Source organism: Phyllostomus hastatus, unplaced genomic scaffold (genome assembly GCF_019186645.2).
Source record: "Phyllostomus hastatus isolate PE091 unplaced genomic scaffold, TTU_PhHast_1.1 phas_contig_948, whole genome shotgun sequence".
In the NCBI taxonomy this organism is placed as follows: Eukaryota; Metazoa; Chordata; class Mammalia; order Chiroptera; family Phyllostomidae; genus Phyllostomus; species Phyllostomus hastatus.
Genome location: NW_025333993.1, coordinates 8,118,176 through 8,143,207, shown reverse-complemented (window position 1 = coordinate 8,143,207; position 25,032 = coordinate 8,118,176). Strand labels below are relative to the sequence as shown.

Genomic DNA, 25,032 nt, shown 5'->3' with positions numbered 1-25,032 from the left:
CAGGGTCCGACCCCAGGTGGGTGATGCCCTCGCCTGGGGTCTCTCCCGGGGCCCCGCGGTGACTCCGGGTGACGCTGCGGTGACTCCACGGTATGTTGTTAGCGTGAAGGCGGCGGGTCCGGGCAGCGGCAGGTGCTCTGGGATTCGACGAGAGCCTTCCTCACGACGGAAACCCAGTCGCGCGCTAGCAGCTTGCTTAAACTCAAGACACTTGAGATGCCTTCCTGGGCTTCAGCTTCTGGGCTCAGCCGCTGTCTGTGTTCGCCATCAGACCGCCTGAAACGCAGGCTGCGTAGGCACCGCCTTCCTCTGCCCCAGAGACACTTGTAGCCCAGAGACACACGCGAGTGTGTCTACAATCTCTTACCTCCTGACTCGGTGCGTCCTGGGTGGGGCCCGGGAACCCGTATTTTAAAGTTCCACACAATTATCAGTAGTTGGGGGGGAGGCACCCCCTTACTTTTTACTCATGGAGACACAGAGGCCCCGAGGACCAACAGCCTCTGGGGCCACGGGGCCACCAGTCTGGCCCCCCAGGTCTCTCTGGCTCCCCCCGCCCCCAGCCTAGCCCAGCCTGAGGCCCCGCTGCTGACCAGGACAGTCAGTGCCGGGGAGCTGCCAGTGCCCCGTGGAGCTGCCGGTAAACAGCGATGTTCTTCCTGATCGATTATTATCATTGTCAGCCTTCCAGGCGCCTCCCCCCGCCTTCCCTGTGACCCGCGGGCTGGCTCAGGGCTGGCACCGGGAACCAGCGGCTGAGAAACTCAATCAGGCCCAGGTAACAGGTAAGGACTGGTTCGGCAGCAAGGGGAAAAACACAGCAAATATTTTGGATTAAACTATGTGCACGCATCTTGCTGGAGCTTGCCGGCCCTTTGGAGGCTCTCAGACGGCTCCTAATTAATTGCTGGAGCCAAGTGGGGCAATGCCGAGGACGCCGTTGCTCCTGCTAATCTGACCCAGCCCCGCCAGGGGAGGGGGCGGGGCTGGCCTGGGGTCTGGGGGACGGGCAGGGCGGGGTGGGGCCTGGGAGGAGCTCTCCCCAGCGGGCTGGGACAAACTTTGGAACGGACAGTCTGTTGGTCAAGCAAACAAGTGGACGGCCCTCTTTCCCTCCGGGCGCAGGTCCCTGGCCAGAGGCTCTGCCTCTGAGTGTCCCTGAGACCTCGCACCAATGAGCCCGGGGCAGCTCCAGCATCTGGTCTGGGACCGGGACACGGGACTGCACGTGTGCAGGGGCGCCGTGGGCAGCGAACGGGATGGTGGGCGAGGTGCGCTCCCCAGGAGAGAGGCGGCAGAGCTTCTCTGGGGCCCGCGCCTGGTCCTGTGCGCCCGCGTCCCCGCTGAGTGATGAGATCGGACAGCCTGCCGTCGCTGCGGGCGGTGGCAGTGACAAACAGTAAACGTGGGGCGAGCGCCGCGTGGCTCATCCCCTTTGACCTCCGCAGTAACCGCGTGGGCGGTAGACTGTAACCCTCACGTCACAGGCGGAGCCCCGCGCCTGAGAGAGGCTGTGAGCTCCCTCCCTCCCGGTCACACCAAGAGGGAGTGGCAGGGCCCCGGTTCCCGCCCACGGAATCTCCGCCCACGCTCGTGGTCCGTGCATGTGGGCCGCCTCCCTGCAGACTAACTCTAGTTTATTGACTGAATTCACGATGAGTGAACCAGCAGATAAACGAAAGGTGGACTGAGCACTTATAGCACGCTACGCAGCAGGCCGGGACGACGGTGAAGTTTTCTCACCTGCACAACGGTGGAACCGGGGGCGGGGGGTGTCCACCAGAGGGACGTGGGCCCCTCCTATCCCTCCCCTCTGGACCCACGCGTGGAGGGAATCTTTCCCAGGGCAGGGAATGGACCCTCCGCTCTACCTCAGCTACGCCCACCGCTGGGCTGACTTCAGCTGCGTGCGCCCCTCAGTGGGGTCCCCGGCCTCACCAACGGCAGGGCGCCGGCGCAGCAGCCGCCGCATCACGCCCCCAGGCTTCCTGGCGGTGGTGTTTGGGGGGGCTGAGCCTCGGGGTGCGCTCAGCAGCAGAACCCTGGTGAGGCGGCTGCCAGCCAACACACATCCACACCGGTGCCCAGACGCCAGCTGCCTGTCTGATCAGAGTCTCCAAGGAGCAGGCGGCGTGGTGGGAAACTGGGTGTGAGGGGCAGGATCCGCGGAGGCCGACAGGGAGCGAAGTCAAGGGTTCCCCGATTAAATAAGCAGCCTTAGGTTCAGTGTCCCCCATGAGTCACAGGGTCCGCTTCAGGGCCACTGGGGAGAAGTGTCCTGTCTCCATCCCCACATCTTCCTCGCCTGGCTTTCCTCAACAAGAGACCACGCCCCTTGCAATTCCGGGGGAAACGTGAAGGGCATGTCCCACCTGAAAAAACTAGCAAACAAACAAACAACAATATAGGAATCCCTGGTCGCGCCAGTGTGGGAAGTGCTGGCCTGGGGGCTCTTCCCGAGAGCCGCTGGGTTTAGGGGGCGTGAGATGCAGGAGGCAGGGGAGAGAGGGACGGAGAAAGAGGCAGGGCGTTTAAAGACAAACTTTGCTCCCGGGGCCCCAAACTTACTTGATTTCCTTCCTCCCTCTCTCCCTGCCGTCCTTTCTTATGTAATTTTTTTTTTTTGGTCTCACTACATTTTTTTTGTACGGGGCATAAAACCTTAAATAATGCACAGACACTTTGCTCTCTGAGTTCCCAAGAGAAGACGAAGGGACACCGTGACCACGCAGTGCGACCATGCGCGCACACTGTGGCCACGCACGAGAGGAGGATTACGTGGAAGCTGCGGGGGGAGGAAGGGGCGGGCCACAGCCCGAGCCCGAGGGAGGCAGTCCAAGCGGGCGCCCCCCTCCGCCTTCAGCAGGGACGAGAGCCGGAACAGCCCCGCTGCCCGGAGGAACAGAAAGGCTGGTTGGCGGCGGCGGCGGCGGTGGCGGAAGGGGATGGGTCTGCCTGAGGTCGGGGAGCCGAAGTGGGTGGGTGTACGTCCGCCTTGTGCTTGACCTTGAACGAGTCGGCTCATTTGCAAGGGGCTCGGCCTCATTAGAGAACACGCAGGTGTCCCCCATGCCTCACCCCACAATTACTGAAGGGTTTGGGGTGGGTGACCGCGGCGAGGCAGACGACTCGAGGTTCTTCCTGACGCAGGTGGCTGGGGAGAGAGCGGAGCCACACGGCCGGGCAGCGTCCGCCGTCTGACGTCACGCTGGGCCGTTCCCCCACGCCGTCTGACGTCACTCTGGGCAGTTCCCCCACGCCGTCTGATCCCCTCCTCGCAGCAGCTCCGCTGAGAGGCGCACCAGGAGACCCAGTCTGCAGATCGGAAAAGCAGCGCTTAGAGCGATGACGCCCCATGTCCGAGTTCGCACGGTCCATTTGTGACAAGCGCGGATTTTCCTTCCCCCGGATTCGATCTCACTCCAGCCTCTGCCGCGTCTGCCGTTCTAACCACGGTGCCCCGGCTGTGGACAGCAGCGGGGAAAGCGGACGCCGTGGAGCCGCGCTCGTGGATTTCTCCGAGGTGGTGTACACGAGCTTTGTTCGACGAGACTCCAGGACAAAGTGTGGGTGCTGTTCGAGGACGTGGCGTGGCGGCAGCGGAGACACCGTCTCGGGTGAGTCACCGGACGTCCCAATACTTCAGTCTCTTCATCTGTGTACTCGGGATGACGATAACACCCACCTACACCGCCAACACTACCCCTGATGCCTGGAGCAAAGAGCAAGCAAGGTCATTGATAAATGCACTTTTCTTCGGATTGTAAAATGTTACCCAATTTTCATTTGTTATAACTTGATTTGTTGGGTGTTGGATGTCTTCATGTCAGCTGTACTTCCAGTATTCAAATCCCTGTAGGTGTTTTAATACTGAAGTACATATCAGCTCATCCAATACACAGATCAGACTCATGGCTTAGTTTGATGACCTAGAGCCGGAGATGGAACGTTCTCGGTACCCGGGAAGCCCCCTCCTGATCACTGTCCCCTCCCTCCGTCCTCCAGGGGGGTCACGATCCTGACCTTTGTGACCTGCAATTAGCGTTGTCCTGTGTGAAACTTTGGGAAGGGGATCACACAGGGTGTTATTTTTTGTTTGGCTCCTAAACTCAGCCTCAGGCTCCTGAGAACGATCTCGTGGCCGAAGCGGCGGTTCACGAAGTTTCTGCGCTGCACAGCCTCCTGTTGTGCAGACAGAACACAGCTGACACCATGCTAGTTGACCGGTTGACGTGAATTAAGTTAGATCATATTTTATTCTACCTTTTGTCTCTGCACTTATGAGCGTGATTGGTGTGTGCTTTTTCTTGTTTACGATGTTCTTTTCGGGTTTTGGTATCCAGGTTGTGTTGGCTTTGTAAAATAAGGTGTGAGGAGTCTTCTTTCATCTTCTGTACGTGCTTTTTAAGGGAACGGGAACGCTGCATTTCAGTCTGGCGTTTCTTCTGACCCATCTTCCAGTTCGCTAACCCTCTCTGCAGCTGTCTCTCATGGACTGTTACATGTGTTAGTGAAGTTTTTAGTTTCAGATCAACTATTTTTCAATCATGGCCTTTCTACTTTTTTCTTTTTATATTTTAAAGTCCTATATGGAGGGTCTCTCTGGAGGCATATCAACGTCTTGCATTTATTGATGACGTCTATCTTTAAGCCCATATCTAATAACTCCCGTGGGACTGTTTATTTTCCCTGGGGTTTCTCTGGGTTTTCAGTTACATGCTCATGCCTTTTGGCGTGCCGAGTAACTTTCAACGGAACGGCGAGCATCGTGGATAAAAAACTGCTGAGGAAATCTGAGGCTCCGTATGCTCCGGGGGCAGGTGGCTTCAGGTGACGCACCTCATCACCCACGCGGACACAGGGGGTGAGCAGGGTCTGGGGCTTGGTGCCCGGGAGGCTGGGCTCCCGCTGCAGCTCCGGGCTCGTCCCAGCTGGAAGGAAGTCTGGGCCGCTCTCAGCATCTTTCTCAGCCCTTCTCCTCAAGGGGCCCTTCCCCCAGTTTAGTCCCCGTCCGTACTTGGTGAGGCTGACCGAACCGTTTTAGCTTCTCACAATTCTCGAGATACGAAAAAAAAAAATACCTGGAGGACAAAGCAAAAGCTGTGCTGAATGTTAGCCTCACCTCACTTCTCACTTCTCTTCCTTCCCCTCCTTTCTAGAACGTCGGCCCCCTCAGCATCTGCTGTCTCGGGTTGCCACGGCGACAAATAAACACGCCCACGGGAAGATTCTCTCCTCGTTTCTTATGGGGGCGTCGATCTGCATCATGTTTCTCCGATGGAGGCCGAAGTCGTTCAAAACCTACTTTTCACACACCCAATGCACAGCTCTCTCTAACCTCAGGAGGGGCCGCCTGATACACATCTGAGAATCAAGTGTGACCAAGCCTAAATCGTGTTTATTATTTCAGAAAAGGCATCGATTTGAACTCCGCATTTCTGGCATTTTATTTCACGATTCTCCAGTGTTACTCTTTGTTTTATTTGTTTCACGGCCATCTCAGCCCGCGTGAGACACTGCTGCTGTCCCAGAGTTCAGGTTCAAACTCAGGGTGGAATGTAACGGTGTTTCCAAGGAGATACAGGGGAACCGGTGGAGGCCAGGGCTGTTAGGCAGCGTGACCTGGTCCCTAGCTGCCCGTGACTTTGGAGCCACCCCTTATCCTTCAAGTCCCGCCAGCGCCAGGGAAAGTGGGGTCTTGTGGACCCTGACTTTTTTCCCGACTCTTCGACGGTTTCTTCTGGCAACGTGACCAACTAATGGTGAGTCAGAGTAATGGCGTCTTCAGAGTGACAAGTACAGAGGCTCCGACATGCCCCCTTAAAACTTAGCCTCATCAGAGGGAGGTGTTGGGCCTTGCAGCCCCGTCGGACAGGAGGTGAACCCCCCGCGGAGGGCGTTTTCTCACAAACAGCAGGACTCAGCGCTGACCCAGGACGGGAAGAGCCCCGTGAGCCGTTCTGAAAGGACCGCCATTTAAACTCGCCAGTGACGCGCCTGATCAGGGGCGAGAGCCAACCCTTATAAAGAACTTGTGAACCGCGACACCAGAAAACAAAATGATCCGATCAAAAAGTGGGCAGAGGACCTGGCTAGACACTTCCCCAAGGACATGCAGGGGGCCCATAGAGGTATGAAAAGATGCTCAGCATCACCGACCATCAGAGAGATGCACACTAAAACCACCGTGAGATAGCACCTCACACCTGTCAGAACGGCCGTCATCAGTCAATCCACAAACAGCACGTGCTGGCGAGCATGTGGAGAAAGGGAACCCAGTGCACTGTTGGTGGAAATGCAGACTGATGCAGCCGCTGTGGAAAGCAGTATGGAGATACCTTAAACATTAAAAATGGATCTGCTTATGACCCAGCAATTCTACTTCTGGGAATGGATCCAAAGAAATCCAAAGCACTGATTGGCAAGAACACATGCACCCTTATGTTCCTTGCGGCATTGCTTACAATCGCCAGGATCTGGAAGCAGCCCGCGTGCCCGTCAGTAGACGAGTGGACGAAAAGCTGTGGGACACTCACACAGCGGAACACGACTCGGCTGCAGAAGGAAGGACCTTTCACCTTGCGCGGAAGAGGCCCAGGAGCGTGGCGTCTGAGTTGCGGTTCCGAGGGCAGCCGTTTCCTCTTCTCACCTGCGCCCTAGGGTGACCACCGGTGGGCGCTGGTCATGTGATGGGCGCTGGTCACCGGACAGGCCTGTCCGTGGACTCCCGGGGGACCTCGGACTGGCGCAGACTACGGCTCCAAGAGTGAGGTGTGATCTCGTTCGCTGTCTGCTGAAGCGCGACCACATGAATCGGCACGTGCCCCCACCTCGGCTGAGAAGCAGAGCGCACCTGCTCCCAAGACCTCCCCGCCGTCCCTCCCTCGCCCACAAAGGGAACCGAGCCTCCTGGACGCGGTGTGACCCAGGCCCCTGACTTTTTAACACCTGCGTGCACACCTCTCAGAGGTGGTGACTCCGTTTGGCTCGCTTTGGAATCTCATCTCAAGAGAAGTCTGCTCTATCTGCTCTATCTGCTCTATCACCCCTCTGATTTACCTCGTCGCGCGCAGGACAGCCACGGCGCCTCCTCTCTGCACGCTGTCCCGTCGTGAGGGGGTGACACGGCCTGTGCACCCCTCGTCTGCCGTGGACACGCGGGGCGTGGCCAGCCTGTGCTGTTGCCGTCCGTGCCCCGCTGGGAGCAGCTGTGCACTCCCCCTGGTGTGCGGGAAGAGGGTTCGTGGAGTGTTCTTCTGCTTGTGGACATGCCGGGACTCCGGGCTGGCGCGTCCCGGCATGTCCGAGAGCAACGTCCGGGTGCTTTCCGACGCGGTCGCACTCCTAACTCCCGCCCCCGCCCGCAGTGCGAGCGTTCTCGCTGCTCCCCGCCCCCCACACCCTTCCCAGCGCCTTCCTCTTCCTTGTCCCGCCAAACACGCGCACTTTTCCCAGTGTCAGATGCAGCGGAGAGCTGCGTCTTCTCCGCCAGGGGTGGGAGCTGAGGCTGGCTGGTCCCACGTCACACTGTAGCTTTAAGGAGCATAGATGCTGGGTTTTGAGTGGCGAGGAGATCACACGACCCCAAACCGACGCACGGGAAAGCCTAACAATCGACCCTCGAATGGCCCGTCCTCTTCAAATCCGCCTTCTGGAAAGTTTCCCCCTCCCTTTGGAAGCTGTTAATGTGAAACTAAATACGAAGCCACGTGACTAAGTAAATTAACCACCCCATCATGCTTAACATTTGAGAAAAGGATATTTAGAAAAAAGTGGCTTAAAAGTCCCTCATTTATTCACAAGGGAAAAAAGAAGACACAAATGTTCTTTAAAAAAAAACCCAAAAATCATTATCCACGAAACACTGCAGATTCGACAACCATTTGGCAAAGATTAGAGAAAGTCATAAATGCCCTTAAAAACAGTCCACAGTTAAAGCAACAAAACAAAACAAGGAGACGAACCAGGGGGCATGGGAGACAGTGCAGAAAGCTTTGACGCTGGATACGCTTGTGCGGTGACCTGTCAGGCAGATGGGTCACAGGCAGAGCTGTCCCCGACGGAGTGAGGAGGACCGTTCCTCGTGGGTCCAGACCCCAGGGCAGAGACAGGCTGAGCCACGAGGCCAGGCACCGGGCTTCCGTCATGGAAGATTCTAGAGCAACCAACCCTGCTACCCCCTCTCACTGCCTCATTCCTTCGTGCCCCCCGAACACCCTGGAAGGCCCTCGCCGGCCTGCAGGGACTCAGAGTTTGGGAAAAGAGAAAGCGCTTGTCCCCCCAACCAGTGCCGTGGCCAGAGGGGAGCCCTCGGAAAGTGTCGGCTGGAATTCAGTCTGTCTGCGAACGGCAGGAAGCCCACCCCCCGCCCCCCCCACCACCCGTGAGCGGTTTCAGCGACAGGTGAATGGTCGGCTTCCTTTCACGGAGATGAGGCCAGACGCGGCGAGTCCGGGGCTGGGCTGGGGGCCCCACAGACACGTCGGACCCGGCTCCTTCTAATGCCGCCCACCCTCCATGGGCTGTGGCTCTCTCCCTCCGCCATCGCCCCGCACACTCGAGGCAGCCGGGCTGCGGAGGACGGGGAGGAGGAGGGGCACAGGATGCACACCAGCTCCCCTGTGAGGAGGTTACCCAGAAGCCACCACGCGCCGCTTCCATTTGGGTAGCATTGGCCAGAAATTTGTCACGTGGGAAAGCAAGCTGCAAGGGAGGCTGGGAGAGGCAGTCAGGTGCCCAAGGGAGTCTGTCGACAGGGAAGACAGATGTGAGTGTAGGCAACAGCAGTCTGGCTCTCGGGACTTCATCTGTGGACGGAAGGCGTGGGCATCTCAGCTATAGGGGTCCTGTTGGTCTTGCGGATTTTAACTCAGGAGGCCATGCTGCTGGACAGTCAAAGCCAAGGCACCCACAGACGTAGAGGAATCACCCCCCATCCTTGGTACACGGCCCTAACCCTAGAAATCGAATTCAATAAAACCGTCTCAAAGAGCAATCTGCCAAAATGTAAAATTGTTTTGAACCAGCAGTTCCTTTTAAATGTGCAATTCTAGCATGAGATACATGCAGAGAACTGTTCCAGCAGCCAGACCCAGACAGCAGCCTGATGCCCGTTGGGGTCTGGAGAGGGGTGGGGAGCGGAGGCCATGGCCATGGACTCGGATGCCCGTCGGAAGCAGGCGCCCTGTCTGGCAAGGGGAGCGCCGTGCCTCTTTGCACGGGGGCGGGCAAACTGTGCCGTGTGTTGTGGGGACGGACGGATGTACGTCTGGGCCGGGGCACGCAGGACAGCTGGCGGTCACAGCAAGGTGGGGGTTGGAAGATGTGGAAGACGTTCCGACTTTTTATGTAGTATCATTTACCTTTTTATTTCTATTTCTCAGTGAATGTATCGGGGGCACATGGGTTCACAAAACCATGCAGGTTTCAAGGGCACAACTCAGTGAAACGCCACCTTTGCACTGCATCGTGGGCCCGTCACCCCAAGTCCAGTCTCTTTCTGTCCCCACCTGCCTTTCCCTCTGGCTGTCACCACACTGCTGTCTGTGCCTGAGTCTCACACACACACACACACACACACACACACACACACATTCTTTTGTCTTAATCCCTTCACCTGTTTTTCACTCCCTCCCTCCAACGCCCTCCCCTCTGACAGCTGTCAGTCTGTTCCGTGTGTCTGTGAGTCTGCGTCTGTGTTGTTGTTAAATGACTTGGTCCATTCGATTCCACGTACAAGTGAGATCATGTGGCGCTGTGTACATTTTTAATGAGCAGTCCCACTGCGTGCATTTATTTACTGAGCACGTGTTATGTGCCAAGCTCTGTTTAAGGTGCTTGACACGCAGGAACTTACTTAAAGTCTGTAACTGAAAGCGGTATTGTCTCTACTTCACAGTGGAGGAAAATTGGGGCGCTAGTCTCATTTGTTCCCTTGTGGGAGACAGAACTGGGGTTCCCACCCCGCCCCAGCCCCCAGCTGTCTGACTCCCGGGGACCCGCTTTCAGCTGCTCCCCCCCACCCCCCGCCCGCCCCCTGGCTTCCTTTCGGAACACAGATAACCCCCTCCTGCCGCCGCTTCCTGCCTTTGCTCATTAGCCGTGACTTCCTACGCCAGTAATTTCCTTTGATCCCACCTGCGCTGGCTCCTGCCACTCTCTGTGGGCGCTGTGCAGCGCGCAAGGACCAGGAGACGGCAAGGACGGGACCTGGCAAGGAGCCTTAGACGGCGGGGTCTGGCTGGGAGCTAACTCGGGTCGCAGTCTTGGGACTGAAATACCGCTAATAATTTGCAGGGGCTGGTGGGGAGGGAAGCACTTCTTTTCAAAGCCGCCCACCCCTGCTCCAGGCTGCCTCCGTCATCTGCGGAAACGGAGGCGGGGGAGGAGGAGGGTGCCCGGCCTCGGGGTGAACGCAGACCCTTTCTGCTCTGGGTGTGCAAAGCCCACGTGAGTCCGTTTCCCTTTTTCTTTTCTGTTTCAAAGACAAGCATTGCAGTGTGTCTCGGTGCTCCTTAGCACCCAAGGGTGCATGCACCCCTGGGGCCTGGGTCTTGGCTGGGCCCTGGGGCCCTGCGAGCTGCGGTGCCGCCGGTGTTAGCGCGTGGGCTCAGCGGTCCAGCCCTCCAGGGCAGACAAAGACGAAACCAGCGTGGTCTGGTGTGCGTACTTGCAAATTGTTTATTTGCCATCATAGTCATAATATCGGCTTTACAGAAGATACTGGGGTACAGAGAAAGTAAGGCTCGGATGAGTCCCCGGCGGCAGTGGGCCCGCCGCGCTGCGCAGCACCCCGGGCCCGGTGAGCGCCCCCACAGGAGGGGAGGCGGCTGTCAGACCACAGAGAACCACGCCGCCGCGCTATCTAGAAACACCTGGGAGAGGGGCTTCTGGGGCGTCCTCTCGAATCCTATCTGGTTTAAAACCCAACACCCGCAGTTCCCTTTCAGGGCGCGCGCGAGGCGTGAGTGCGGGAGAAAGACACCACCCACGTCGCCAGGGTACTCTGTGGACTCACCTCCGCCACGCGGGCGCGCGGCCACGAGGCGGGGCCTAGCCGAGTGGGGCTGCATAGGCCATAGCTACTTTTTCAATAGATGTGTCCTACTGTCATTTCAGTGCGAAAGTTTATTTTTTTTCCACTGATTTTTATACATCCAGAATAGCACAAGTAACCAACAATTTTTTTTGCACATTCATGTTTCCTAAAACAAAGAGTGAATTAAAAAAATGGGAATTATTACAAAAGTGAATAAAAAGTAGCTCATTTGAAAGTCTAAAATAAACAAAGTAGAAAGAAGCATTTTTTTTTGTCTACAGTACTGACTGAGCAAACATAAGAAAAAGTCCTTAGAAACACACAAAAAAATTGAAAAAAGTTATTACAGGTATTAACAATATTTTATAATGAAGCTTAAAATCTATTTACACACATAAATACAATGAACTCTGTGGATGCAACTCTTCCAGAAGGAAAAAAAAAGCCAAATGATCAGTCCCATCAATACTGACCTGGCTAAGGGGAGAGGAAAAATTCCAAAAAAACCCCCAAACAAAAACCCCGAACAGTTATATACTGTAGGTAAACAAAAAGGCAACTTGTTCAAATATAAAATATGTTTTCTGAGAGTATTGTCAAACTGACTTTTGATGTGTAAAAGACCCCAAATGCATCCCCCAGGGGGAAAAAAAACAAACCACTGTAACCGAAAATCACCAGGACCGAATGTCCCGGGAAACAGGCATTTCAGGGCAGAAGTCTGCAACCCGAAATGGCAGGACGTTGGAGTGAAACCGTTCCTTTCCTTTCTCGTGCGTGCCTTTGTTTATCTGCACCTGGGCAGCAGCCGGCCGAGCTCCCTGACCGCCCCTTGCCTGGGGAAGGCTTCTGCCGCTGACCTAGGACAGCAGGCAGACCCGAGGTGGCTGGCGACGCCTCCGCTCCCAGGGGCGGGGGCAGAAACCCAGGAGCAGGAGAAGGCTGAGTCACCCTGCTCCTCAGTGGGAGGGAGGAGAGTTACTCCTCCAGGTCTGGACAGGCGTGTGGGGGGCGAGGGGGTGGGTGCGTGCTGTCTCCCTACACGAAGGGCGGCAGGAGACGCGAGGGGCAGAGCGGGAGAGGATTGGAAGTGTTCTTATACAGCCAGAAAAAGAAAAAACTGAAATGAATTAATGATAAATAAGGGCCTGGACAGGCAATAGAGATGCCCTATTTCGTTTTCCTTCTCCTGGACCAGCGCTGCCAGCTCGCCTGGTTTTTACCTTATCGGCATAAGGGTCTCCCGGATGAGAGGGCCGCCTCCCTGTACCGGAACGCGCTGAAAGCAGTTCCTCGGGAAAGTGCGGGAAGTGCGAGACCCATCTCCAAAACAACTCAACTTGGATGTATTTTTTTCCTGGAACAATGAAATACCACATAGGCTGGGAAGGGTCCGTGACACGCTGAATGGCCAAGCCATTCGGAGTGGGGTGGGTCCACAGCACCGTGACCACCTCCCCCACACGTGGCTGTGAGAGTGGAGGTTCAGCGCAGAGATGACCCGACGCCCTTGCAGGACACTGGGCGGATTCGGAGTCGGAATACCTTCGGGCCCCAGAACTGAACTAAAAACTGAGTTTTCCCTTCCTTCCCAACCCCTTCTCCCCCAGCATTCTGTCGGGTCCCATGTGGCAACATGGGCTGAACAGAACATTGAACCTGAATGTGGGGTAAATGGACTAAGGGTTCTTTTACAGAAATGAGAGTTTTTAAATTACTGACAAAGATAGTTTTGCTGCAAAAAAGGTAATACAAAATAAAACACGAAACTGAATTGTGGAGGAAGAACTGTCTAAAATGCACACGAACACACTCTGAGTCTCTTCTCCAAGACCTGCTTCAGCTCTGTCCTAGGAAACCGTGACCTGACAGCACAGACCGCCCCTCCTCCCTCTCGCCAAAGTGCTACTGCGTCTGTGTAAAACAAAGAATATACACAGGGGCGGGCCACGCGGGTCTGCAGTTGTTCGTATGGGAAACAATACAATAATTAATAAATAATAATACAAGAATAAACTCTCTGTTTCACGTACTCACAACCGTGACTGCCTCACCCACCCCTGGATATACAAGAAAACTCAAAAAAACAAGTTGTTTTAAATAAGTTCAGCTGTTTCGCTGCCTGCAGCCAAAGATCTTTCTAATTTGCATCCTTAAATTTATAAAATAAAAAATCAAACACTGTTCTAAAGTCCTGCTTTCAAATACTCTTCAGAGTTGACCTGAAATCATTTCACCTAATTTAAGAGGTACATTAAATAACCACCAGATCATTCTGAGTGCACATGTCAAAATCAGCAGTTAGTATTTACGAGTTGCACAACAACTGCATTCTGACCAAATCCTCCAATAAAAATAGTGCCATAAAATTTACAGTGACATTGGATATGTTTGAGTTGTAGCCATGGCAGCAGTGGTGACAGGTACTTTTCCCCGGGGCCAATGCGCACCCTCCCCCCACGGTGGTATCTCAGCCTGGTGAAAGCAGCACAGAGGTGCCGGTTCAGGAGCCGTGGGGCATGGAGCCTGCCCAGGTGGGACAGGTGCTGTCCCACGTGACTCCTGACACACAGGGAAACTGGCCCGCCCTGGCCTGCTGCCGGACCCACCCTGGGAAACCTCAGCGGGAGACCTTCCATGCCAAAGGCACCCAGTCTCGTCCCGTCCCTTCTGCGTAAACAAACGGGCGCTGCATCGAAGAGGAGTCTTTCCTTGGAGCTAAAAACCTGAACTCTGAATTTAGACGATCTCTTTCCTACCCTAGAGCCCAGCCTTTAGGGAACCCCTGACTTCTTTCATTTGGTCCCCAGGCAGATGCTGCTTCTCCACAGTTGACTTGGGGTGTGTTCCCTGCCGGAGCCTGTCTGAAGTTACCAAGAGGCCAGGGACAGAGCAAGCCCCTAGGGGGGGAGAGTAGATCCTCTCCACAGGGGCCACGGCCACGGCCACCCGCTGAACCTTCAGGAACCAGACTTGAAGGGAGGGAGCCGGGGAGGAGACACTTTGCTGAGCTTGGCAGAAAACTCCGTATTTCAAATCTTTGGAGTGACCCTCGGTAGCTAAAACACCTACTCAAAACATTGCTGCATTAGCTACCAACTCGTTTGATGAACTTGAAAGGAAGTTTAATGTAAACAATATTTAGATAACCAAGTGATCACATTACCCATCCTTTTCCAATGTGATACATTTAACTTTGGCTACTATCGGAAACAAAAAAATGTAGTACTTAATATTTTTCTTCTTAATATAAGTACATTTAAATAAAAAAGTATCAACACATAAGTAAGTGTCTAAACATCGAGATACATAAATATCTAGGGATTCCTCGTGGGAATACAGTAGTTGAAAATGACCCAAAGCTGCAGCCGTTTCTTAAAAACAGCTACACAAAAGTCCAAAAGAAAAGTTAAATAAAACATACAAGAAAAAAGAACCGTATTTTCCAACTATCATAGCAAGAAAGAAGCAAGCTCAAATTTATATATATATATAAAAATAAAGACCACCCCAAATGCAAATACGCATTTTGCAATTTATAAGGTGCTGGAAAGGAACATTAAAAATACGAATTCGACACCAAACAGGATGAGTTGCATCTCTCCCCGCCCCGACCCCCCTCCCCAACTAAAATTCCATTCTTTGGAATAAACAACTTGGTTAAAAAGTGAAGTCAGGGTATAAAATCTTTCTTTTATTCACAGCATTTCTAAATCAGAAGCGTTCACAGTTTCCCTCTGGAATCTTCCTGTTTGCCCGCAGCGGGGCCACGTGCTGGGACGGACGGACGGACGGACGGAGGGCCAGACTGGGAGGCGCGGAGGGGAGGCCGGTGGGGTGGCGGGTCCAGCGCCTGGTCCCCGCCGGAGGCCCCGGCGCCCGGCGGGCGCTCAGTAGGGCCGCCACACGGCCTCCTCCAGGCGCGCGGCGGGCGCCATGTTGGTGGGCGAGTTGCTGTGGCTGCCCTCGGCCTCCACCACGTCGCTCTGCGTGGGCAGGCTGGGGTTGAGCAGCGCCGAGCCCGTGGAGGCGTTGGTGCAGGGCGGCAGGATGCGCGGCGGCGAGCGCTCGCCGCCCACCATGGAGAACTGGTAGGAGCCGGCCGACGCGCCGTAGTACAGGTGGTAGGAGGGCGAGCTGGCCTGGAAGGGGCCGCCCTGCGCCTGCGACGAGCCGGGGTAGGGCGGCGGCAGGTACGTGTGGTAGCGCGTGGCCGAGCTCATGGCCGACATGCCGATGCCGATGCCCGAGGTGACGGGCGTCGGGGAGTAGGTGAAGGCGCCGGGGTAGTGCATCCGGGGGTCTGGCAGCGCCGGGAACTGGCGCGGGTCGCCGAAGGCCGTCAGGTCAGGAGCCGCTGCGGGGCAGGAAAATACGTGAGACGGGAACTCTGGGAGGCCTCGCCCCTCCTCCGCCGGCTGCCCACGGGCCGGTTCCAGGACGCCGCTGCCCGGGAACACGGAGTGGAACCGGGACGCTGCTGCCCGGGGAGGTGGGAGAGTACCCAGAACGCTGCCGCCCGGGCAGATGGAGGAGAACCCAGGACGCCATGCCCAGGAAGACAGATTACCCAGAATGCTGCTGCCCAGGAAGACAGATTACCCAGAATGCTGCTGCCCAGGAAGACAGATTACCCAGAATACTCCTGCCCGGGGAGATGGAAGAGAACCCAGGATGCTGCTGCCCGGGGAGATGGATTACCCAGAATGCTGCTGCCCAGGCATATGGAATACCCAGAATGCTCCTGCCCGGGAAAGTGGAAGAGTACCCAGAGTGCTGCTGCCCAGGGAGGTGGAAAAGTACCCAGAATGCTGCTGCCCGGGGACACGGATTACCCAGAATGCTGCTGCTCGGGCAGATGGAGGAGAACCCAGGACGCTATGCCCAGGAAGACAGATTACCCAGAATGCTGCCGCCCGGGCAGATGGAGGAGAACCCAGAATGCAGCTTCTGGGGTTAGGTGGGGAACTAGGCCGAATAGTATTGACCAGGGAGTTGAAGACTTCCCAGAACGCTGCCGCCAGGGAAACTGGAAGATGACCCGGAACTCTGCTGCCCAGGGAGACCGTGTGATCATACATAGTAATAGAAGATAATGTATGCTGTTAGGTAATGTGATATGATATATAACATAGTGTGTAATAATACAAATGTAATGCAGGCATAATATGCATAGACATAATAGGGAACGCATGTAGTACAATCTACTGTTGCCCTAATCCTGGTCGGCAGACTGCAGCCCGCAGGTCACACCTAGCCCGGCCACTTTTCGTGCCGCTCACGAGCCAGGGCTGAGGATTACATTTAAATGGCCGGGGAAAGTCCAAAGAAGAGCATTTCCCGATATGGAAGTTGTGTGAGATTTGAATTCCGGGGTCCGTCCATGAAGTTCATTGGCGTCAGCCTCACGCGTTCTTTTGTGTATTGTCCCTGGCTGTTTTTGCGTCACCTCTGCGTAGTCGAGTGGGGGAGATGCAGACCCTAGGGCCCTGGAATGTGAAGAAATGTGGTTTCTGGCTCTCTACAGAACAAGGTCGGCCAACCAGCTAGATGATCAATATATTAACGCATCACTATTAATATAAATTTACTGATATTAACAATATGTAATTGATAATAATATAGCACTAGTAATGACAAGTGTAATGGATGCGTTAATAAATTCATATTAATGGAATCTGTCATGCATAATATGATATCGTACCATAATGATACTAATGTGTAACAACAGTTACAATACCTTATACATAATTTTAGGCTGAATCACAGGAAGTTGGCCATTGCAATTTCGAAGTCCCTCAAACAGTTCAAAGTTGCTGACTTCCTGTGAGTCAGCCTGCGCCTGCCGTCGTGGTGACCGGGTGGACACCGCTGCGGCCAGCTCCTCCCCCTGTCTGCCTCTGACCAGGCACACATTTTAAGAAGCAGTTTAGCCTCGATTTTGCCTGGTGCTCTCTAGTGTGTGCTTTGCCAGTTTGTTAACGTGAGTGGCTGCTGGACCTTGAGTGATCTCCGTGTTTGCACAGGGTGAAACTTTGCCAGGAATGGCAAAACTTTGTCCATAACACCCACCGTGCTGGAACCGTGCATCTACGGTTTCACGGATGGGCATCCCTGTGTGGTTTTCTTAACCACAGGCTGCCCTCGGCGACGGCGGGGCTCTGGGTGCCAGGAAGGGGTCCCTGTGCCTCCTAGGTAGGTCAGAGGTTCCCAGAAGTGCCACTACTGACCGCTCTTGGGCCAGACCGTTGCCTGTCGGGATAGGGAGGGCTATCCCAGGCATTGTGGGGTGCTTGGCATCATCCCTGGCCTTCGCCCACCCGACGCCAGTGGTGCCCCACTCCGGGAATTGTTGTAACCAACGATGCCTCCAGACATCGCCAGCTGCCCTGGGGGTGGGGGCGCAACTCCCCACGCCCCTTTGAGCACCAACACTGTAGGAGCAGGGGGGTGTTCGGGGGCAGTTTCTCTTTCCCAGAATGACTCATGAAATGATCGGGCCAGGACTGCGGCCTGCATCTCAGCAAACCCTGACGACAGCCACGGGACAGAGCAGAGGCGAGAATGACGTGCTGCAAGATGGCTACGTTCTCACGTCAACATACGGAACAGCTCCAAGCGCAGGGGGGCACGTGGCCTGTGACCGCTTGTGTCCAGGCCGACGGGGAAACCAGAAGCAGCCGAAAGCTTGCTGTGAAGGGAGAGCTACGGGCGCGGACTCATCTGTTGTAGGGAGGCAACGGCCCTCCAGCAACTTCCTCATATTTCAAGCCTATTATTCCAGCGGGCAGACCGCGCGGGCGTGTTCCTTTCTGCTCCTCTCCCCCCTGTGCCCACCCCCTGCTCCCACCCTCCAGGGGTGTTTCATTGCTCTCACACGTGTGTGTTAAGATGACCTCCTCTGCAAGTGTGGAGTGGATGTGATGAGGGGATCTATTTCTCATCAGAGAGGCGATAAAAGTTTATGGAAACAAGCGAAGTCTGCAGCAAATCTCCGCCCTAACGAGGAAACCAGGAGTCGCACTGGTGCACAAACAGTCCTGTTAATCTTTCCTAAGCGGGTCCGTCCTGCGGCCAGGGAAGAGAGCGCTGGCGCTGACGGGGCTGCCCGGGCTGCCCTCCCACGGTCACTCTCCAGTCTGTCCCGAGGCCAGGCCACACCCCATCCTGAGGATCTGTCCCTGCCTGCTCACTGGGGCCATCTGTGAGCAAGCTGTGTGTCACTTGTTTTTGCTTACACGGGAGCTGTGACATGTTTGAGAGTTAACAGGAAGCTCTACTCTGTTTTTCCAGTGAGATTTATACAGTCTAGGGAGCAGCTGAGGTAGGAGGAAAAGCGTTAGGCAAATACAATCAATTTGTTTTCATGTGATGCAATCCTCCGGACCCAAGTAAGTGACTCCGCCCACTACTCCTCTTGCTTCACTGGCCCTGAGACAAAAAGGTGAACCCACTGGGAAGTGAATGAAAGGTCGCCCTGTTTCTCAGCGATGTCTGGGCACGCTCTGCCAGTCTGTCCTGACGACTGCGTGCTAGCCTGCTGATGGCACCCGTTCCCGGAGCCCCGAGCGGGCCCGTGGTTTGTCTCGGACGTGGGCAAGGGGTGCTGCTGTGGTCTCAGCTGTCCCGTGTGGGCGAGCGTCTGAAAGGTCTTAAACACTGCCCGTGATTCTCCTTCCGTCTACACAGCAGCAGCGTCGTTCTGCAAAAGACGCTTCATGTGGTCGAACTATCCTTTTTACACACACGTGAGAACCAGGCAACGTCGGCCCTCGAGGTGTGCTCAGGTGCAAATGATCTATTCAAATACTGGTTTTCGTTTTTCTGCCCAGTCTGATACCCCCGCCAGACCTCGCCGGTCACACACCTGGGGCAGCTCGCTTGTCCTTCGGGCTGGCCTGGCGCCCCGTATTCAACACCAGTGTGGCGGGACGGGGGCAGACCCCGATACACGCAGGGAGCTTTTAAAGGGGGAGGAAATCTGGGGATTAGGGGGTTCAGGTGTTTTAGTTGGAAGTGTTTCCCCTCCGTTGGGGCTGAACATTTGCTGCGGCCGCTCAAGTCCTCGTTCCGCGGGTGGGCGGGGATGACAGCGGCCCCGCCCACTGCCCCCGAGGGTGACACGGCCCCAGCGGAGGACAATGGCTGCCTCCAAAGGACCTTCTGCACGACTCAGAATAATGCATGCTCTCTGTCGCCCAGGTTGGCAGCCAGACATTAATTTCTTTAAAAAAAAGAAAAAAGCAGCAGCAAAGAAAACCTCCAGATGACAACTCTCTCCAGACCAGGTGTGGAGTCTGTCTGCAAAGCAAAGAGACAGACAGACAGAATGCCCCTTGCAGAAGGCGGCCCAGGTGGGCCGGGGACTGGGAGGTGGGCAGAGCACCGGCCTGGGGGTGGGGTCAGAGGGGCCAGCCCCCCTGAGCGGTGCTGGGTGCCACGAGTGGGGCCATGCAGCTGCTTTGTGGGTCCCGGCCCCGCCTGCCCGCAGCAGAGGACCCCAGTCCTCGGGCCTGCGCCCCAGGCTTGTGTCTCGGGGGCAACCTGCCGAGTTGAAACACATCTCCCGGCTGACCTCTGCTGTCCTCTCTGGTCCTCCCTCCGAGCCAGCAGAGCGGGGTGGGAACGGGACCTGGTTGGTGTCCACTTCACACCCGCGTGCCGTAAAACGTCCTTCCCTCCTGCTCGGGCGCCTGAAGCTCAGGTTGCCCGTTAGTGTGACTGGGATGCGGGGCCTGGGGGTGCTCGTTCCTTTAGGGAAGCGGTCACCCACATGTTCGCTCGCCGGTCAGCTGCAGCGGCTGGCCCCTGGGGCCCTTGGACCATAAGCTGCAGATCTCGGGTGCCGCCCACTCAGAGGAATTTGACTTACATGGCGCATTCTAAGGGGCGGGCCCACAACAGGGACACGTCCGAGGACAACAGCAGCGGTCCCAGACGCAGGCCGCAGCCAGCCAGCGGGCACGGCGCTTCCCCTGGGAAGAGCCGGTGCAAGCGGGCCGGTGCCTCCAGGGTCGGCGCGGTCCCGAGGGAATGGAACCTCTGGGACAACAAGCTGGACAGACGTCCCGGCTCCTGCGCCGCCTCCTCGGCTCTGCAGCCCGGCAGGTGCCACGAAGAGGTTGGCGCCGATGGCTGGAAACCACATGGGGGCCGGGAACTGAGTGGGCGTTCCTGTTTCACGGCAGCACCCAAGAGTACGTGAAGGCTGCGGTTCTCAACGGGGACAGTTTGGGCCCTCGGGACATCTGGCAACGTCTGGAGACACTGTGCGCTGTGATGGGGGCGTGGGTGCTGCTGGGACGTAGAGGCCTGAGATGCTGCCAAACACCCTGCGTTGCACAGGGCAGCTCCCCCCCCCCCACAGAGAGCTGCCTGGCCCCAGATGCCCAGGGTGCCACCATGGAGGGGCTCCGAGAAGAGGCTGAAGCACTGGGTGCAGACCCAGGCAGCCGCGGCTCTCGGGCCCGCACAGCGTTACCCAACACTCACAGTGCCAGACACGACGCCTCTGCCCCTAGTCGGCTGCAATCCGGCCCCAGGGTAGAAGGCAGAACGGCCGCCCTCCCCCCGCCCGACACACGTGACGTGTGTCTGCAGGCTCCAGAACGCAGGAGCGCCCTGAGCTCGTTCCACAGTTCGGTCCAGCTCCCGTTCCAAAGCCTCAAATGGAGTCTCTCCTTTTGCTTTCAGCAAAGGAGTTTTTCTCCGTAACTCCGACTCCCCTGCCCATGAGCAAAGGTGATTGCCAAGCCCAGGGTCCGCTGGGCGAAACGACTGATGTTTAATGAGCTCGCACTAACAACGGTCGCGCTAACCGCGACGCCCGAGCTCTCCACGCGGCTCCTCCAACCTGCTGTGGGCGGCAGTTAGCTGGAGATGTCTCCTTTGGGCTGTGTGCGCTTCCCGCTCCACGGGTCCCCCGGGGTGCTGCTGCCGCCGCGGGACCTGGGAGAGCGCGCCCGTGGCAGGTGGACCCGTCCCACCTGAGTTCCAGACGCTGACGCCTTTGGCCTCGTGTTGCGAACCCGCGGAGGCCACCTTTGCTCATGAAACACCAACAGCCCTGGGGCGCCCAAGGGGTCCTCGTCTCCACGCCCCTTCCGCCCCTGGGTGTCAAGGGCGGTTGGTGTGTGGCCGTGACACTTCACCCACTAAACACACCGCCCCCCCCCCCCTGGCCTCTCTCGTCCCGCGAGCCGCCCACTCTAGCTCGGTGTCACGGTGTGTCGCCCAGCAGCTTACTTGAGAGTCGGCTGGAAATCTCGGCAGAGAGGGTCGTCATGCCGCTGGCCCGTCCGGGCGAGATGGGTGTGGCCGGGTGCACGGAAGGCGAGGTGATCGAGCCCAGGTACTGGTAGGACTGGTCGTAGGACCACGGCGGGGAGGGCTGGATCGGCCTGGTGTCTGCGGAGAGTCGGGGAGGCCGGTTACACGCGAAGTGGGGGGCGATCTCAGAGTGACAGGTCTCTTGACTAGGAAACTAGACACTTGTTTCTACGCGTCGCATGCGTGCGCCCTGGTTACCGGTGTTAATACGCCTATGGAAGTCCACGCATTTGCTCTGGCTCAATGATTCCTCCCCCCAAGCTCCTGAAATGTGGTGTGTGTTTGATTCTTGGGGATTTCCCTCTGACAGCCGTCCCTTGCGAAGGCTTTGTTTAATTAATCAGGTGCAGAGCGGCGAGGGGAGTGGGGACGCTTCTAGGTGGGACGTCGGCGTTCAGACCAATGGACCACAGCGTGTGTCAGCTGCCCAGGCTGTTCCAGCTGGACTGGCCCTGCAGATGGTCACCATCAGAACCATTTCATACCGACAGGTGTCACCATCAGGACCACTTTTATACTGCCAGGTGTCACCATCGGAACCACTTCATACCGACAGATGTCACCATCAGAACCATTTCATACTGACAGGTGTTACCATTGGAACCATTTCACACTGACAGGTGTCACCACCAGGACCATTTTATACTGACAGTTGTCACCATCGGAACCATTTTATGAACCCAGATGACCACCTATCTGTCTGTGCCCCGTAAGCAAAATAGAATGGAGGTTTTATTTTTTGTACTTGAGGCAAAAGTATTCCGCGGGGTTTTCAGTGGTCCCTACTTGGGTGGGCTCTCGGCCCCGCACGCCGGAAGAGCAGGTCTGGCTGGGCGGCTGGCGGGGCAGCGGGCGCCTGGTCCCCACGCCTGGGGGCGGGGAGCGTGCGCTGCGTCTCGTCACGGGCAGAAGGTTGAGCGGGTATTTCACAGATTGCCATTAAAAGAGGCCCAGGGTAGAGAAGAGACAAGAGAAGTCAGACTTCAGAAGATTTGGGTGAAAAGGACTTTGCAAATTTGACTCTAGCATTTGTGGGAGTCTGTTCTCAAAAGCATCGTGCTGTTCGCAGATGAAAAGGAGGAGAAAGAAAAGCCCTTTGTTGTTAGGCAAAACATGCAAGAAAATTTAGATTGAGCACCGTCCTACCAGAAGTTAACTTTACATTTTTCTAGGGTTAAACCTTCATTTTCTCCTTGTGTCCCGCCTTCTCTGTGGGCAGAGCAGACAGGCAACTAGACTAGCCCCCCAGGGTGCTCGGCCCCGACTGGAGTGAGTGCTGGGAACAAGCGCAGGAAGAACGGCGCTCCTGGGGAACCGACCGGTGTCCGTTCCGCGTGTGCCGCGACACCGCACTGGGGTGCTCCTCCTGGGGAGGGACACCCCGCTCTGCCCCGCGATTTCCAAACAGGTCGGCCGTGGCTGCTCATCCCTGCGAAGCCGCCCGGGTCCGTGACCGAGTCAGGCCCCGGGGACCCGAGGCCTCCCCTCCTCCTTCTGCGGCGGCCCCTCGGTCCCTGCACACTGACCCATGCCCTTCTTTCCTTGAAAACAACTGGAGTTGTCAGTGTGAAACACCTGGACAGCTATTTCCCCGTAGACTCTTCGAAATCTGATGTTAAAGTAAGGTTTCCATTTGATTCTGAACTTCAGAGAATTTGCAGGGCTGGCAAAGGGTAAGGGCTGGTCCATTCCGAACTCCGTGGAAAATGTGGAAAATGCAGGTTTGACTGCAGTCAGAGATTTCTTGCAGCCTCACAGCCGACAGTGTCCCCCATAATGAAAGCCGACAGTTAACGGCGGAGTGTTCAAGACTCCCAAATTACTACAGGTATTTTGCTTCTAGTAGGGGAAAAAAAAACGAGCACTCGGGTATTTTCTGGAAGACGTCCTGTGTCCTGGCTGCACACGCCTGCGGAGGGACTCTGCAGTCCTCAGGTGCCGCAATCATTTGAAAAGCAAACAGAAGAAGGTTGTCCTGCGGCCCCTGGGCTGTGCGGCCCCTCGGTGACTCGGCCCGTGCGGGCAGCCCCCGCCCCTCGCCCCGCGTCTGGGGCCGCAGCGAGCACAAGGCCCCAGACCGTGATTCATGCTCCGTCATGTTTTACTGCAGGGAAACAGTCGTGCTGGGCTGCTCTAAACGCATAATTAAGCCATGCAAACGTTGCATAATGTTTCACAGCCTTTTAAAAATATGCTTTGGTAAAATGATCTTTATGATTAAAGTCTAAGTTCTGTGATTTTTTTTTTTTTAACACAGGGTTTGCGAGTCAACATCTCCCTTCACACCGCCAGTTGGCTTTCCAGCGTTGGAGGGGGGGGAGGGCCGGACACCCGAGGGACTCCCCCACCCCCGTCTCCGTGATCCGTTTTTACCCCTGGGGGTGGCAGCGGGCCGCACCCGGGTTCACTGCCGGCGGTGGGCCAGGAGGTGGTGACAGCGAGCTTCTCCTGCCGCATCTTTGGGTGTTTTCTTCTGCGTGTGTTGTCGATGGGAAACAAAAACCAAACTTAAAACGAAGACGTGAAGGGCCCGGAACAGGGTGCATGCTGAGTCTGTAATGCAGTGACTGACTAGTCCTGTCCTGGGGGGCCCACGGGTGCACATACGTAGGCAAGTGAAGAAACGCCAGGGCCAGGGGGCCCCCACACGCCACGCTGGGGGTGGGGATGGGGGCGGTGGGGCTGTCTGTGTGGCGGCCGAGAGGATCACTGGCTCACACTTTCTTCTTCTCATCTGCCGCAGGAGACGACCTCCGAGCCCCGCCCCTAGAGCCAGAGCCGGGCTCTGACTCACGCAGGCCCCACCCCGCGCCGTGTGTCTCTGCCGAAGCTGTGCGCCACACAGGGCTGGGGTCGCAGCGGGCGGGGTGAGGGCCGAGGAACGGCACTGTAATACCGGCTGTGAGAGTCCGGGGAGGAGCAGGCGGCAGGGACGGGAGGGGGACGCCCAGCAAAGCAGCCGCCCCCCAGGGGAGCCGTCGCCGACACGCATCCTGCAGAGAGCAGGGCCGCTGCTGCTCCCTGGAGGGACCGTCTCCGGCGAGACCCGCCGTCAGCAAGGGCCGAAGGCTACTGAAAACTCACTCTGCACTGGGCATGTGCTAATTTGGCTGGTGACAGCCTGTGGAACCAGACCTGCAGGGCCCTGTCCCTTGGGAGCTGGCAGTCGGGTGTGAGTGACCACCCCAGGGCTGTGCGACGCCTGGGAAGGCGTCCTCCTGTGCTGAGAGTTGCTTCATTCATTCATTCATTCATTCACTCATTCACTCATTCACTCCTAGGGTCAGGAAGCTATTCCTTTCCTCGTTTATTCATGCTGCCAGCATTTTGCTTTACCGGGGCTCCTCTTCTGGGGACTCAGTGGAGAGTGAAGACAGCCCTTGCCTCCACGAGTGGGAGCTAGTGGGGGACCCGCTTCCCACGTCCCAGCTGAGAGGCTGGTGGTGTTTATTCCTCGCTCCAGGGCTACCTCCGAGAGGAGCGCATTACGGGACGCCCCTCCTTCAAGTCACAGAAGGAGACCGGCTTGGACCTGGCCTCACTGCACACTCGTTACTTGGCCTTGCGAGCATCGCCCGTCTGACGCGATCTGTCGTTTTCCCACTTCCAAGGGCAGCGGGGAGGCACGGGGAGAGCAGCTGCCTGAGCAGGTCCCACAGTGTGGG

General features: G+C 56.7%; 1 protein-coding gene across 5 annotated transcripts in view; it reads right to left on the bottom strand.

Annotated features, from left to right (window-relative positions):
* Positions 1 to 10,667: 10,667 nt before the first annotated feature.
* Positions 10,668 to 25,032, bottom strand: part of RUNX1 (RUNX family transcription factor 1) — a 207,809-nt gene continuing 193,444 nt past the window's right edge. For all 5 annotated transcript variants that reach the window (XM_045852458.1, XM_045852463.1, XM_045852461.1 and 2 more), the window contains 2 exons: positions 21,284 to 21,445; positions 10,668 to 15,395 (listed from right to left, as the gene is read on the bottom strand). In XM_045852458.1, coding sequence (XP_045708414.1) covers positions 14,929 to 15,395; positions 21,284 to 21,445 — 629 coding nt within the window. In that variant the 3' untranslated portion in view covers positions 10,668 to 14,928. The remainder of the gene's footprint in view (positions 15,396 to 21,283; positions 21,446 to 25,032) is intronic.